Source organism: Megascapheus bottae, chromosome 13 (genome assembly GCF_031878675.1).
Source record: "Megascapheus bottae isolate mThoBot1 chromosome 13, mThoBot2.hap1, whole genome shotgun sequence".
NCBI classification, from domain to species: Eukaryota; Metazoa; Chordata; class Mammalia; order Rodentia; family Geomyidae; genus Megascapheus; species Megascapheus bottae.
In genome coordinates this window covers 14669565-14686169 of record NC_143521.1, presented here as the reverse complement: position 1 = coordinate 14686169, position 16605 = coordinate 14669565, and the positions used below count along the sequence as shown (strand labels likewise).

The window sequence follows — 16605 nt, the reverse complement described above, 5'->3', positions numbered from 1 at the left end:
AATACAGAAATTCTCCAGGGGACTCATTCTAAAGTTCAGATCATAATCTCACTTCATAAATATTGGTTCAGGATATCCCCAGCACTATAGTTGTATTATTAAATATCTCCCTATTAACAGAAACTCATTAATTCAGCTGCCTGAATTTGCAAACTCATACTGAACCCTACACATTTAGTGAAGCTGAAATCTTTTCCTAGGTTAAGAGGTAACCTATTTTTGCAGGGAAAACCAACCTTTCTGACTGAAAGTATAAAATTCATGCAGAATTCAAGAATCAAGTTTGTAGAATTTCGACATTAGCAGTGCTACTAATTTTCTATCAGAAAACTCTAAGTGGTGTTGTGGCTCAAAGAGGTTGAGTGCTTGCTAGCCTTGAGCTGAAGAGCTCAGGGACAGCACCCAGGCCCAGAGTTCAATCCCTATTGAAAAAAGTAAGAAGCACCTTTGATCATACTCACTATCCTTCACCCTTTCCTTTCACATTCAGTAATATTTTGTTGTTGTTGTTTTTATGAGATAGAGATTCCCTGTGTTGCTCAGATTAATCTCACACTTGTAGTCCTACCTCAGCCTCCTAGCAGCTAGACTGCAGGTGTGTACTGTACTACCACACATGCTTAAGAAAGTCATTTTTTAGACAAAGAGAATTCATGATTGGACTAGAGGTATCTTTTTAAAGGGTAGGAGTCTGTCTTTGAAAGTTCTTTATCGCTACCAAGTTATTCTTTGTTATTGACTTGGTAAAAATATTTGCCTCTGTATTTTCAATCACATTGTAGGAGCTACTAAAGGGGAATTCTAGCTTAATTACATGAAGTTTATTGTCTTTCTACACATTTATTCAGCTCTTGTAACCCTGGTTTCTAATCTGTCTTTCCCTTCTCATCTCACTTCTGTATTTTACAGTATCAATCCCTCCTACTTTATCTTTATTATTTATTCATTTAACTTCTGTTGCTAGAAGATCAAACATCTATTCATTTTTTTTGGATATTCACTTTGCTACAAGCTTAGAAATATTTGACAGAAACAGCTACCCCCACGGAGCCTGTGTAAACATGAGTTTATGGGATGCTGTGCAGGCACCTTTGGTGATTTGCTTTCTGGTTATTGGGATTCATTTATTTTTTGATGGACTGGTAAATTGTAAGGCTGTGGACCTTGCTGGGTTTTCAGGTATGAACTAAAAAAAAACCCTATAATGTGAAAAAACCCCCCACAAACTGTAGTTGGCACCGCAACACAAAGAATGCCCAATGATGCATCATATATTTTTAATAGATGTATGTTTTAATAAACAATTCCCCTCCTAAAGCAATGGATTTTAAAATAGGCTTTTGCCTTGAGCTATGTAGCTACCCAGCTGTGAGTTTTATAAGGCAACAATCTCCACATCATTAGATGTTATGACTAATATTCCAGCAACTGAAATAATAGCTATTTACATGCACATAAAAAGTTAAAATGACATTTAAAGTGTATTTACACTTAGAAAAGTGTGCTGAGAAAAGTAATGCCACAGGTTCCTCATTCACCATTCCCTTACTGACTTATCAAGGTCCTTTGCAAACAGAATCGTAGGTTGGAAAACTTGCCTTATGTGGTTGCCTAACACTCCTCTGACCTTGATGATAAAACAGGATAGCCTGCTGTTTTTAATCTTGCTGCCCTTTAGAGAAGCTTCTTGAAGTTCTGCTGTTTTTGTTGGCTCCTGTGTTTATGTTCTGTTTCTTCCTTTATAGGTGTTACTACTTTCATTTCAAATTATAATTTTTCTTTTTCATTGATTTCTATATGAAATTCACTTATATTAACTATTTGGTGAGTCTGTTGTGAGTTTTTACTTAACAATTTGGACCTAATTTTGTGCATTTTACAGACTTCTTCCATTTCTCTGGCTTTACCTTTTCCACCCTTCCTCTATCTATCTTCCCTTCATCAAATAGACATATATCTCTCCTTGTCTTACTTATAGCATGGCCTGGCCTCCTGAGGTCTCAGCTTCTGCTGTCAAGTACTTTGTCTCCCTGCAAGAGTCTGGTGTTCATTTTAAATATAAAACAATTATTTTTCCATCTTCTTATCTGAGACTTCTTTTCTTTCTTAGTAAGTATTTTGTTCACAGGTATGCTGCAGTTAACTGGTCATGGAGGGACTTTTTCTTTTTTTCTTTTTTCACCAGTCCTGGGGCTTGAAGCCTGGGCACTGTCTTTGGACAAGTTTTGCTCGAGGCTAGTGATTTATCACTTGAGCCACAGCGCCACTTCCAGCTTTTCCTGTGTATGTGCTTCCAGGGAATCGAACCCAGGCTTTCATGCATGCTAGGTCAGCAAGCTACTACTCAGCCACGCTCCTGCCCTGAGGGAATTTTTTCTTTTTCTTCGGATCATCTTCTCTTCTGGGGAGATAAATAAAGGAAGAAAGGAAACTACAGCATTATCAAGAAGACGTAATGTTTGAGAGAAAAACGTGGATGCTTTTGTTTGCCATCTCTAATGTGATGACAGAACGTTTAATAAGATATCCAGCTTAACTGGCTCAGCCCTAGAACCATGTGGGCAGTCCATTTTCACTTTCATCTGTTCTTCTCATTGTATGTTTTTCCCCCCAGTACTTGAGTTTGAACTCAGACTTTAAAGCTTTGCTCAGCTTGCTTGCTTGAGTAGTTATCTGCCAACTGAGTCATGCCTGAAACCTGGCTTTTTGCCAGGTATTTTGGAGGTGGATTATTTTAGATTTTTCTGCTAAGGCTGATGTTGATCCTTTGGATCCAAAGGAGCTCAGTCTCCTGAGAATCTGTGATTAGAAGGGTGAGCTTTGGGCACCCAAATCATTTGTCATTTTCACCTGTAACTTTCTACCATTCTAATGAGTACTGAACACTTGTATTCTTTCTCTCTTGCTTATTTTAACCAATCATGTAACCTTTTGCAAATATGGGACAGTGTAATTGTTTCTTTTCTTTCCATTCCCCACTTTGAAGGGATCTATTTTATTAGAAGAATAAGCAGAATGTGCTTGAGTCAGCTTCTGCTAAATTTCCTCCAAGTAAAATATTCAACTACAGCACAATATTGATTGGACTATGATTATGCCAAAATAAAGCAGTCTAGTATTAGTTATGTAATTTAGAAGGCTTAATACAAAGAAGCAAAATGTTGTTTAAAAAATAAGTTTTGTAGGGAGATTCTTCCTTGTCATTTTTCCTTCTCTATATATTGTTTAGAAGATGTTTGTGTTTTCCCTATCTCTTAAAAAGATGAATGAGTAATTATCTTAACCCTGTTTTATTCACCTCCAACTATAATTTTGTATATTTGAAGAATCATGCAGGATGAATTCTTTTTCTCTTCATCTGATAAAGGAGCTGTAGTCTATGATACCGTTGCATGCATTGTTCCTTGGTATGGAAGAAAACAGGGTGGTTGCCCAGTTCCTGTGCCTAATATATAGTGAAACAATTTTGTATCATGAGTCCAGAACTTTTTACTTCCTTCACTTAATTATAACAATGAGTGTCAGTATATAGCTTGTTCCTTAGTCATTTATTACTACAGGAACATTTTACAAAGATTGGGGTGGGGATGAGAAAATCTTTTTCATTGACTACAGTTTTATTCATTTTTATCAAACTGCATCAAAATTTTTTCTTGAGGAGAAAACAAGAACAGAAGGCCAGTGGGTAACAAGAAAACAAAACTTCCTTCCTGTCTGCTTATAAGTCATATTAGTAAATGTTGGTTGCCTCCAAAATGAGGAGAGGTGTTTCTTCTCATACTCTCCCCTTTCTTATCTTTAAGATTCTTCTACAATAGATTCATCCTACTTGTGTTGTCTCCTTTACTGTTTTGATTCTGAAAGAAGACTGAATCACCGCACACCACATTTGCACAGGCTGCCCTCGGCTTCAGCTAAGTCTTGAAAGACTTTGCGGGTTATGACATTCCCCTAAATGTGCTGAGCTTTCTTTAACCTTTCATAAAACATTGTGATCTTTATGGACTGTATCATATTGTGCAGTAATGTGCTTTATTGTCCACAGAATAAGCTTTTCTTAAAGATAATTGGAAAGCTGGAAATGGCTGCTATCGGCTGATTTTTTAAAAATACATTATTTCTGAAATGGTGTAATAATGACCCTATCTGTTCAAGATTTAAGATTTGTCTTGGCAGAGAAAATTGATCCATTTCACCTTTGTCTAATGGAAATTTTTATCTCGGATTATCTGTTTATGTAAATGAATGTTCCTCTGAGAAAGGAACTTGAGGGAGCTGTAAATCTTGGTGACACTTCAGTTTCATAGGGGAGAAATTGGAAAGGATTCTAGTATTTATCTGCCTGAAATTGGTTATAAAAACAAAATTATCTTCGTGTACCTGCAGCATCTGATGTTTGGTAGAATTTCATTATGTTTTTGAATAATTCCAGGGTAATAGAATGGTATTTCTATATTACCTCATTCAGAAGTTGATTCTACTTTTAAAATTTTATAGTTGCCTTTTAATGCTGCCCTTTAAAAGGAAGTGTAGCTTTTGCTTCCCTACTCTTTTGGATATGAGATTTTTTTCCGAGATAATTGTAATCATCTTCAGCTATTGTAGGTTAGTTAGCCATATGAAATACTTTAGCATAATATACAACCATTAAAAAAGCCCTCTGGCTCATATAAATTCTGATCTGTGGATTGCTGTCAGAATACTGAGTTGGTCTACACTAGGAACTTTTGTTTTTATATAATATTTTTGACCATGCTTGATATATATATATATATATATATGCATATATATAGTCTTCAGAAGATATGAGACAATAATTTCAAAGCCAGCCACATATGACAGATTCTTCTGCTTTAAGACAAAGAGTCAGTGGTGAGATACCTCCATAAATGTCAGCTAATCTGAGAAAAATAGAGATAGAAATTCTATTTTCATTAACTTTTCTTTATTTTTTTATTGTCAGGGTAATATATAGAAAGGTTATAGTTACATTCACCATGTAGTAGGTGCATTAATTCTCACACATTGATACCACTAACACTTCTTTTTTAATTTAATTTTGTTGTCAGGGTGATGTACAGAGGGGTTACAGTTACAGACATAACGTAGTGAGTACATTTCTTGTCAAACATTGTTACCCCCATCATGTTTTTCTCCCACTTTCTCTTTCTCCAACCCCCCCACACCAAGTTGTAAAGTTCATTTCCAACATACTGTCTTGTGAGTATTGCTGTTGTATTGATTTGCCCTTTGATCTTTGTGGCACCCTTTTGTGGTCCCCCTCCTCTTCGCTAATTCAAATAAACATATATACAATACACCAGGTACCAAAATCAAATACAGTGACAACAGGTGATAAACCATAGGTGGGAAAACAAAAGAAAAAATAACTTCACATTGTACATTAAAAAGAACAACCACAAAGAAAAACGTCTGGCAGTTATCAGAATTAGATTAGTTTTTCTCTTCTAGATATTTGCTTGAAAGTCTCGCTCTTTAATGTTTGAACTGCTTTGCCAAGATTTAAAAGCTATCAATATGTTGCATTTCAAAGAAGACACAGAAGTTATTTGTCTGTGTGACACAAGGACAGGAAATTGTCAAGAATTTTGATTTTTTAATTTAAATTTTATTGTAAAGATGATGTATGGAGGGATTGCAGTTACATAAGCCAGGTAATTAGTACATTTGTTTTTTTAGCAGTGTCAACCCCTCCTTCATTTGCTCTGCTTTTCCCCTTCTGACTCCTTTTCCAATTTATTTCCAATATAGTGTCTAGTCTCACTGCTAAATTAGTCCCCCCTTTATCTCACCATTTCTGTGCTGCCCAAATCAGATAAATGTATGTAAAAGACAAAGGATACAGAAACAGAAAACAGTGACAAAAGGGAATAACAGAAAGCAAAAAAGAAATGACTGCAAACAGTACAATAAGAAACCACCTGTGTCTGTTTCCTGGAGTTCATTTTTAGTAAGCATCATTTTATATGACCATATGCATGTACCTATTCAGCCCTTGTGATCCATTCCTAAGAATATCTTCTAGGCTGGGCTCGGTGGCTCACACCTGTAATCCTAGCTATTCAGGAGATTGAGATCTGAGGATCAAGGTTCAAAGCCAGCCTGGGCACAAAAGGACGTGAGACTCTTATCTCCAATTAACCTTTAAAAAATGGAAAGTGGGGCTTAGCACAAGGGTAGCATGGTAGCCTTGGGCTGAAGAGCTCAGGGACAGCACCCAGGATGAGTTCAAGCCCCATGACCCACAAAAAAGAAAGAAAGAAAGAAAGAAGAAAGAAAGAAAGAAAGAAAGAAGGAAAAGAAAAGAAAACCTTTCTTCTCACTGTTTTTCTTGGACATGTTTAATTAAAGAACTTTCTTTGATTTTTGTAACGTGATTCTATTCATAACAAAAGGTAGAAAGGCAGCAACCAGGAGTGGTGTTTGTCCTTGAAATATCCTTATAAGAAGTGTTATTTGCTCATCCATATTCTTCTTCTTCTGCTTCCCTCAGTCCTTAGGTCTCATGTAGCTCTTTGGTGTGGGCTCATGATCCTTCTGTCACAGCTTCCAAGAGCTGAGAACTTAGACATGTTCCACCATGCTTGGCTACTGTGTTTTGTCTGGGCAACAATTTATATACATTCTCAAGCTATAGGTATTCTATGATCTGGGCACTTTACCAATATTCAATTGCCTGCCATTGCACAAGATTATTGGGCAAATTGTATGAAAATGTTTTAAAAATGGATAATAGGCTTTTTACTTTTAGTTATAAGCTTCTGCAGAAAATAATTTGTAGCTATATGAACAGAGTACATATATGGTTTTGCATTCCACTTGACTTGTGTTTTTATTCTGGCACTACTGGGGCTTGAACTTAAGAGTACTCAAGTACTCTACCATTTTTTAAATTGTTATTGTAAAGGTGATATACAGAAGGACTATTGTTATGTAAGTCAGGTAATGAGTATATTTCTTTTTATCAATGTTACCTCTTTCCTTGTTTTCTCCCAGTTTTTTCCTTGGGACTCCGTGACCCCACAAGTTGTATAATTCATTTTCAACAGTCTAGCAAGTATCAATGCAGATATTGTTCACCTTTGGTCTTGCCCTTTCTGTGTTACCTCTCCCCTTTCCCCAAATAGATAAGTTTACATACAATACAAAGGGTAGATAAAATATAAGTTGCATGGTTTCCCTCATTTGGTGTGACTAGCCTGTGACTAAAAGTCAACAAGTAAACAAAAACTAAAAGACAAATAAAACTCAGACATGATAAATTATAGAAGACTCTAGGTATTTACATAGTGAGACCAAAGGAAAATATTCTTAGGAGAGAATAAAAAAGGATCAATAGCTTTGTGCATATGATCATATAAAATAATATTTATTTGTTTATTGAAATGCGTTCCAAGACTTGGAAACAAATTTTGGTGATTTTTGTTTTTTGTTTTTTTTTTTTTGCTTTTTGTATGCATTTTGTTTTTTCCTTTGTCATATCTCTAACTCCTTTTGCTTTAGGCTATTCCTTTTAGATATTGTCTCCCCAAGTATGGGGTGGCTTAGGATAATTCCTGAGATCAATCTGTTTTTGTTTTGTTTTGCTTCAGTATTACACTCAAAGTTTGAACTAAGAGCCTTGTACTTGTTTTGCTTGCTTGCTTGTTTAGCATTTTACTATCTGAGCCACCTCTCTGGCTTAGCGTTTTACTAATTATTTGAGAGTTAAAATCTTATAGATTTTTCTACCCGGGTTATCTTTGAACTGTCAGATCCCAACATCCTAAATAGCCAGGATTATAGGCATGAGATACCTGTTTTTTTCAGATATCTCCCTTCATTAGTTGCCAGTCTCTCCTCAGATATTTAGTGATTGTTTTCCCCTGAAGGAGTTAATCTAATGCATAGACGTTTACTTGGCTACAAACGTAATATGAGGTGTTCTTTCAGTTGGTTTGCTGATACCCAAGTATACTACAAATAAGGATTGTTTGGTATAATGGAAAGTACAGGTGAACTCTCATCTCTCCTATCATCTAAGTTCTTTTAAAAACTATTAGGTAACAATTTTCTCTTCATTGTGATAAATAAAGACATAGATTTATCCCCAAAACAACTGCTATAAAAATCTCATGAAAATGTAGTTCTCAATGGTTTCCCTTATTTGTCATAATCAGTAGAAACCTTGGACTCTCCTAGCAGAGATTTACAATAGAGCAAACACCTATATACATAAAGCCATATAGGATGAAGCTAAATGAAAGGACCTCCAGGATATAGAAACAAAAGCCATGTAATGAGTGATTGTTGTCCTTAATGCACTATGTTATCTCTCATCTCTTTTGCTGTCCCTTGGTTATCTCATATTGTTACAGTGTTTTACCTTGTTATCTGATATATTGTATATATGCTTATTTGGTTATTTGAAATCAGATAGGGAAGGAGGGAAAACAAAATGAGGGGCAATGGTGGGGGAGGGAAATGGGGACCAAAATATGAGAAGAGGTATCAATATTTGTGAAGTAATGCACCTTCTATAATGCAACCCTTCTATTAATTACAATAAAAATATATGAAAAAATAAATAATGGTTACTTGAAAAAAATGCAGTTCTCAATGAAATGCTTTTACATTGTCAATGAAGGATTATTGACAATTATTCTGTAAGCATGTATGCATGTAGACTCTCTAGACATGCAGCAACAGCTTAGACAGTTTCCTTGATAGATGAGAATTCAAAGTAACAGCAGGAATGCTAGAGGCTAGTCTGGGTGGGAGAGACACACTCTGCATGGACTCTTAATTTTAGTCAGTCATGCTGAGAACAGAAATCTCTGCCAACTGGTTAAATCTAAAATAAATAAATATTATGTGCTTGGTAGAGTAGAAAGTTATGCATTAAAATAATAAAACAACATTATTGTCACCTAAAATGAAAAGGGTGCAGTCTGAAATTTGAGGTTTTCCAGGTGGGGAGGATAAGAGGAGCTTTCTTTTTGTTGGTGTTACCTCAAGGAAACTATTTTTCTTTTTTGTAAAATCATGTGAGATACCGATGTATGGGATTCAGGCACCTGATGTTTATCTAGTATCCTAAACAAGAGTTTTCTTTGGAATATCTTTTTAAATGTAGAAGGGCAGAAGGACACCAAGAGTCGAAAGTTTTACTTTCCAAACTCTAGGAAAGACAATTATCATTTGAGGTCTAGTGTATCCAAATTATGGCTTTTCCTCTGTCTGTGGTATTCTGATTGTTGCTGCCCCAGAATGTTCCCATGTTATGATTTATATATAGTGATTCACTATCATCTGCTTACTTGATGCAGTAGTGCCCTATGATAGTCATGGGTATATTTTTAAATGTGGATATGTATATAGATATATATCCATACATCTATTTATTTATCTATATATCACCCAGACTAGCCACTAGCATTCCCGCATTCCTTCTGTTACTTTGTATTCTCATTTATCAAGGAGTCTTTTCTTTTTGCATGTCTAGAGATTCTACATGCATACATGGTTACAATTATATTTGCCAATATTCATCTTATAATACTAAAATTTTAGAGACAATGAACAGTTTGAAATCAGCCATTCTGCTATGTGTGTATTCTGCATCTACCTATATGTATGTGTATCTACCTATGTGAATGTGTGTGAATGTATGATTCCTCTATCTATCTATCTATCTATCTATCTATCTATCTATCTATATCTGTCTATGTATGTATCTATGTATGTATCTGTGTCTATCTATGTATCTATCTATGTATCTATCTATATCTATCTGTCTGTCTGTATGTCTAACTTCCTTAGATACCTTATCCAAGGATTGTACAATATTTGTCTCAAATGATTGGCTTATTTCACTTAGTGTCATGTCTTTCAAGTTCATCCAGTTATTCATACTGAAGGATTTTCTTACTATAGAAGACTGAATAATATTCTGTAGTATGTATAAGTTGCATTTTCTTTATCTGTTCATTCACTGAGAAGGACTGGGTGTATTTCCATATGCATTTTTCCAGTATATGTGCTTGAGGTTTAAGAATATTTTTTACCTTTTGTAGCTAGAGACTATTTGAGTTTATTTTATACATGATATGTGATATAGATCTTTTATTTTTTTCAAATAGATATTTTGTAGTACAGAAATAATGTTAGATTACTTTTCTACTTTATACACTTGAAATGTTATCCGTGTTATAGAATGTTTTGGGTCTATTATTGGCTTTCTATTTCATTTTTCTTGTCTGATTATTTATGTTCCAGATCTTGTTTTATTTGTAGACTGTTTAGTATTTTATGTTTACCCTTCTTTTGTAGTTCTCTTTGATAATTTTTTATATTTAATTTTAAATATAAAACTTGTATAAATTTATCCAATTCACAAAAATTTTTACTTTTATTGGTGTTTTTTCATATTTGTGAGTTAAATTAAGGCCACCCTGATTTTTAATTACTTTTAAACCCTTGGGCACAAAATAGGCATCTAACAACTATCTGCTGGATGAATGGATGATTAAATGAATACTTTCATAGTTTATAACTTGTTATAAAATGACATGGCGTTAAATATTTTTTTCAATTAAAAGTATTAAGTGCCTTACAAAACACTCTATTTCAATGTTAAGAAATACATTATTCTATTTTAATGGTGATTCATAAAGGATTATTAATAAACACCAAATAGCTCTAATGTCAAACTTGAGCATGTTTTTTCTTATTTTTAATTTTTTAAATTTCTGAATTGCCCTATGTTTATATTACAAGAGTTTTTGTGATAATTCCATAGTTGTATAGAGTATACTCTGAACAAATTCAGCCCTTCATTATATTCTCATAACAATTTTCTTCACTTTTTCAGACAGTGTTTGTTAGGTCTTATTATGCTACCTTTTTTAATATTTTTTATTGTGATTAATAGAAGGGTTACATTATATTCACCAGATAGAAGGTGCATAACTTCACAAACATTGAGACCCTTTCTCATGACATGGTCCCCATTTCCCTCCCACCCTCCCCCTGCTTATCTTGATTCCCCCCTTCCCTAACCAATTTCAAATAACCAATTAAGCACATATAAAATATATCAGATAACAAGGTGAAATATTGTAACAATATGAGATAACCAAGGGATGGCAAAAGAGAGATAACATAGTACATTAAGGACAACAGTCACACATTAAATGGCTTTTGTTTCCTTATCCTGGAGGTCCTTACATTTAGTGTCACACTATTTGGCCTTATGTTTCTAGACTTTGTTCTACTATAAATCTCTGCTAGGAGAGTCCACGGTTTCTACTGATTATGACAAATGAGGGAGACTATTGAGCCTATGTTCCTTTGAGTCTGGCTTACTTCACTTAATATGATTTTTTTCTAAGTCTTTCCATCTCCTTACAAATGGGGCAATGCCGTTCTTTCCGACAGCAGCATAGAATACCCTTGTGTATAAATATCACATCTCGTTGATCCACTCATCAACTAAGGGGCATCTGGGTTGGTTCCATATCTTTGCTATGGTAAATAGTGCTGCAATGAACATCATTGTGCTAGTGGATTTAGTATGCCCTTGTTTCTGGACGATTCCAAGTAGTGGAATTTCTGGGTCACAGGGGAGTTCTATGTTTAGTCTTTTGAGGAACTGCCATACTGCTTTCCATAGTGTATATGCTACAGTGTATATACCATATATATGATATTTATACTCACACATATCATTATTCTTTTTATGACTGATTTTGCTATTTGGTGTTTTATATTTTCATATGAATATTAGAATTCATTTTTCTATTCTGATATTTTAATGGGCATTCCATTGATTTGGTAGACTACTTTTGGTAGTATAGCTCTTTTTACAATATTCTGCCAGTCCATGAACATGAAAAGTCTTTCTATCATCTGGTATGTTCTTCAATTTCTTTATTCAGGAGTTTACATTTTTATAGAAGGTTTTAATCTCAATAGATACATTTATAATTAGGCATTTTTGAGACTATTGTAAGTGAAATTATTTTCCTGTTTTTTTGTTTTTGTTTTTGGTGAGTCATGGGGCTTGAACCCTGAGCCTGCTCATTGTCCCTGAGCTTTCAGCTCAAGGCTACCACCCTACCCCTAGAGCCACAGCCCCACTTCCCTGTTTTCTTTTTTTAATTGTATTTTATTGTCAGGGTGATGTAAAGAGGGGTTATAGTTACATTTATCAGATAGTGTGTGCATTATTTTTTGAGTATTGATACCCCTGCCCATGTTTTTCTCCCACTTTCTTTTCCCCACCTTGTTTTTCCCCTTTCCTTCCCTATTTCAAAGAAACAAATACAATACAACATTTATGTGCAATATACCAGGTACCAATGACAGATATAGTAACAACATGAGATAAATCATAACAGGGAAAAAAGGAAAAAATAAGTAACTTCATATAATATATTAAGAAAAACAGTCACAAAGATTAACCTCTTTTTTAAATTTTTCTACCAGTGTATTTTTTGTTTCGGTGATTTTCTTATCCTTGCATGTCCATTTTATTTATTTATTTTTTAATATTTTTTATTGTAATTAATAAAAGGGTTACATGATATTTGCCAGATAGAAGGTGCATTAATTCACATACATTGATACCCTTTCACATATCTTGGTCCCCATTACCCTCCCCCCTCACTCCCCCACCCCATCTTGGATTTCCCCCCTCCCCATCCAAATTCAAATAACCAAATACAAATAAATCCAATATATCAGATAACAAATATATCAGATAACTGTAACAATATGAGATACCCAAGGGACAGCAGAAGAGATGAGAGATAACATAGTACATTAAGGACAACAATCATTCCTTATATGGCTTTTGTTTCAATATCCTAGAGGTCCTTTCAATTAGCTTCATACTATATGGCCTTATGTATCAAGGTTTTGCTCTATTGCAGATCTCTGCTAGTAGAGCCCAAGGTTTCTACTGATTATGACAAATGAGGGAAACCATTGAGCCTAAGTTCCTTTGAGTCTGGCTTACTTCACTTAATATGATTTTTTGTAAGTCTTTCCATTTCCTAACCAATGGGGCAATGTCGTTTTTTCTGACAGCAGCATAGAATTCCATTGTGTATAAATACCACAACTTGTTGATCCACTCATCAACTGAGGGACATCTAGGTTGGTTCCATATCTTTGCTATGGTGAATAATGCTGCAATGAACATTGTTGTGCTAGTGGATTTAGTATGCCCTAGTTTCTGGATGGTTGGGTAAATGCCAAGTCGTAGAATTGCTGGGTCATAGGGGAGCTCTATGTTTAGCCTTTAGAGGAACTGCCACACTGCTTTCCATAGTGGTTGAACGAGTTTGCACTCCCACCAACAGTGTAGTAGTGATCCCTCCTGGCCACATCCCCTCCAGCATCTGTTATTATTCGTTTTCCGGATCCTGGCCATTCTAAGTGGAGTGAGGTGGAATCTTAGAGTTGTTTTGATTTGCATTTCTTTTATGACCAGAGATGTTGAGCATTTCTTCATGTGTCTATAGGCCATTTCTGTTTCTTCTTCAGAGAAGACTCTCTTTAAGTCTTTGGCCCATTTTTTAATGGGATGGTTGTTACTTTGGAGATTAGTTTTGGAGTGATTCAATTTTTTGAGCTGTTAATATATTTTAGATATGAGGCCTTTGTCCGTTGTTTGGTTGGTGAAGATCTTCTCCCACTCTGTAGGCTTCCTATTTAATTTACTACCTATATCCTTTGCCATACAAAAGCTCTGCAGTTTAATGCAGTCCCACTTATCTAGCCTTTCTCTGATTTGTTGTGATTCTTGGTCCTTATTAAGAAAGTTTCGACCTGTGCGAAGGAGGCCTAGTGTATCTCCTATTCTTTCTTGTAAAGTTTTCAGTGTGTCAGCTTTTACCTCCAGGACTTGATCCATTTGGAGTTAATTCTAGTGCAGGGTGTTAAAGAAGGATCCAACTTTAGTTTTCTGCAGGTGCTTAACCAGTTCTGCCAGCACAACTTGTTGAAGAAGCTGTCTTTCTTTCATTCTATTTTTTTGGCTCCCTTGTCAAAGATTAGGTGGCCATAGGTCTGTGGTTTAATATCTGGGTCCTCAGTTCTATTCCATTGGTCTTCAGGCCTGTTCTTGTGCCAGTACCAAGCTGTTTTGATAATTATAGCTCTGTAATAGAGTCTAAAGTTTGGAATTGAAATTCCTCCTGCGCTGTTCTTTCTGCTAACAAGTTTTTTTGCTATATGGGGTCTTTTAGTATTCCATATGAAATTTTGAATTGCCTCTTCTACTTCTTTAAAGAATGCCATTGGGATATTGATGGGTATTGTGTTGAATTTGTAGATAGCCCTTGGCAAGATTGTCATTTTCACAATGTTGATTCTTCCAATCCAGGAGCATGGGAGGTTTTTCCATTTCCTTAGTTCTGCTTTAATTTCCTTTTTTAGGGTTTTAAAGTTTTCATCAAAAAGGTCCTTTACATTCTTAGTTAAGCTAATTCCTAGGTACTTTGTTTTCTTTGAGGCTATTGCGAAAAGAGTTGCTTTCCTCATTATTGCCTCATTCCTCTCACTGTTGGCGTAGAGGAAGGCAGTTGATTTTTGAGGGTTAATTTATACCCTGTTACCTTTCCAAAGGCCTTGCCAGTCCTGGGCTTGGGCTCAGGGCCTGAGCACTGTTCTTGGACTTTCTCAAGGCTTAGCACTCTACCACTTGAGCCTCAAACACCACTTCCATCTTTTTTCAATGTATGTGGTGTGGGGAGCCGGAGCGGCCGCCATTACAAGACGGCGCCTGTTCCCTGCCTCGCTCCTTGTAAACAACTTCTTAGTTCTCCTTATTTGGTATGTGAGTGCGGAGCCTTTGCTCGTTCCACTGAGTCTGCGCGTATGACGTCAGAGGCCTGACCAATCCCGAGTTTTAAAATGGCCCTGGCAACAGAGCAGCCAATGGCAAAAGCCCCGTGTTCCTTGATTGTATATAAGCAGCTGCATTTCCCTGCCGCGGGCCCCTCTGCTTCAGCTCTCCCTTCAATCAAGTTGCTCTTCAATAAAGCGTGATACGAGAAGGATCCTCGGGTGGTGTCCGTTCTTCCCTGCTGGTCAGGGGTGCCGGGTGCCGCAACTGGTGCCGAGACCCGGGACCTGCGGAGGGGCCGAAGAGGTTCCAGAACTTGACACGTGAAGAGGACTCCTTCTAGGTATGTTGTTCTGAGAAGTTCCTGTCTGGGTGCTTGTTATCATTCTTCCTCTGTGGTTCATGTTTCTTATTAAGGAAGGGAGGAAGGTCTTGACTAAGCACCAGGATAGTCTCTCGGAGTCATCGTACAAGGAAGGAGAGACCACGAAGAGTGGAGTAAAACAAAAGAGAAAACAAAAGAATGGGACTAAGGGACTGCAGCCCTTATCAAGTACAGAACAGGAGAGGAGAGGAGAAAAGAAAAAACAGGAGGAGCCAAGGAGCTCCCTCTACCCGTCCTTAAAAGAATTTCAGGATAATAACCAATTTTCAGCCCTAACCTTGCATGAACGAGACTTGGAGGAGGCAGATCAGAGTACAGAAGATGAGGGGGAGGGATCCCCAGGGGAACTGAGTTCAGTGGAGGAGGAGGAGTTAGAGGAACAGGCTGCCGCGTGTGAGGCTGATAGATACGGCCCCAGGGGAGGATTTGGTGCAGACAATGGCCAGGGCGTTTCCCGACCTACCCCTTCTGCCCCGCCCCCCTGCGTCCCTAAGACGGGGAACTCCCTTATTGGTGCTCGTACCTGGTCTCGGCTGACCTCTGCTTTTCCTGTTTTTGAAGACTCCATTATCAGACAGAGAGTTCTGGAGCCAGTCTCTTATAAAACTTTAAAAGATCTTATGGCCCCCGCTCAACAGTATGGCCCTTCAGCCAATTATACCACTGCACTAGTGCGTAGGCTTAAAGCCATGGCCATGACTCCCACAGACTGGTACGAAATTGGACGCTCTTGCCTAACGCATGGCCAATTCCTGGCATTTCGTGCCTCAGCAGTGGATTTAGCTGTGGCCCGGCATGGCCAAAATGTTGCTAATGGCCATCCTGAATGGACGGCGGACATGCTCTTAGGACAAGGCCTTTATGTGGCAGATCAAATGAACTATCCCATGGAAGTGTATCGCCAGGTTAATGATATATTTTATAGGGCTTGGAAGTCCCTCTCTAACAAGGGAGAGCTTCGAGGTGGCCTTACAAAAATCATCCAGAAGCCTGCCGAACCTTTTACTGATTTTGTTGGGCGAGTTCTTGACGTTTAGTAAGTTGTCTAAACTTCTTGCAAAGGCAGGCTTGAACTTGGCACCAGAAAAGGTGCAGTTTTTAGAAAGAATTCAGTTTTTGGGCTCCATAATTTCTCCCACAGTTGTTACACCTCAAAAGGTGGTATTAAAGACAGAGCATTTGCATACCCTTCATGATTTTCAAAAATTAATGGGGGACGTAAATTGGGTCCGAAATTTTCTTAATGTCCCTCGCTCTGAATTGTTGCCCCTCTTTTCCTTATTGGAGGGAGACCCGGATGTTACCTCACATAGAAAATTGACTGTTCAGGCTAAGAGTCCCATTCAGCGTCTTGAACAGGCCATAG

The 16605-nt window shown here is 36.8% G+C and overlaps 1 protein-coding gene across 1 annotated transcript; it reads left to right on the top strand.

Moving 5' to 3' along the window:
- The first annotated feature begins 1061 nt into the window (after window positions 1–1061).
- Window positions 1062–16276, top strand: LOC150055557 (igE-binding protein-like). Its single transcript, XM_090343974.1, has 2 exons — window positions 1062–1179; window positions 15510–16276. Exons 1-2 carry the CDS (start codon window positions 1062–1064, stop codon window positions 16274–16276), a joined length of 885 nt encoding a protein of 294 aa, XP_090200100.1.
- Window positions 16277–16605: the final 329 nt, after the last annotated feature.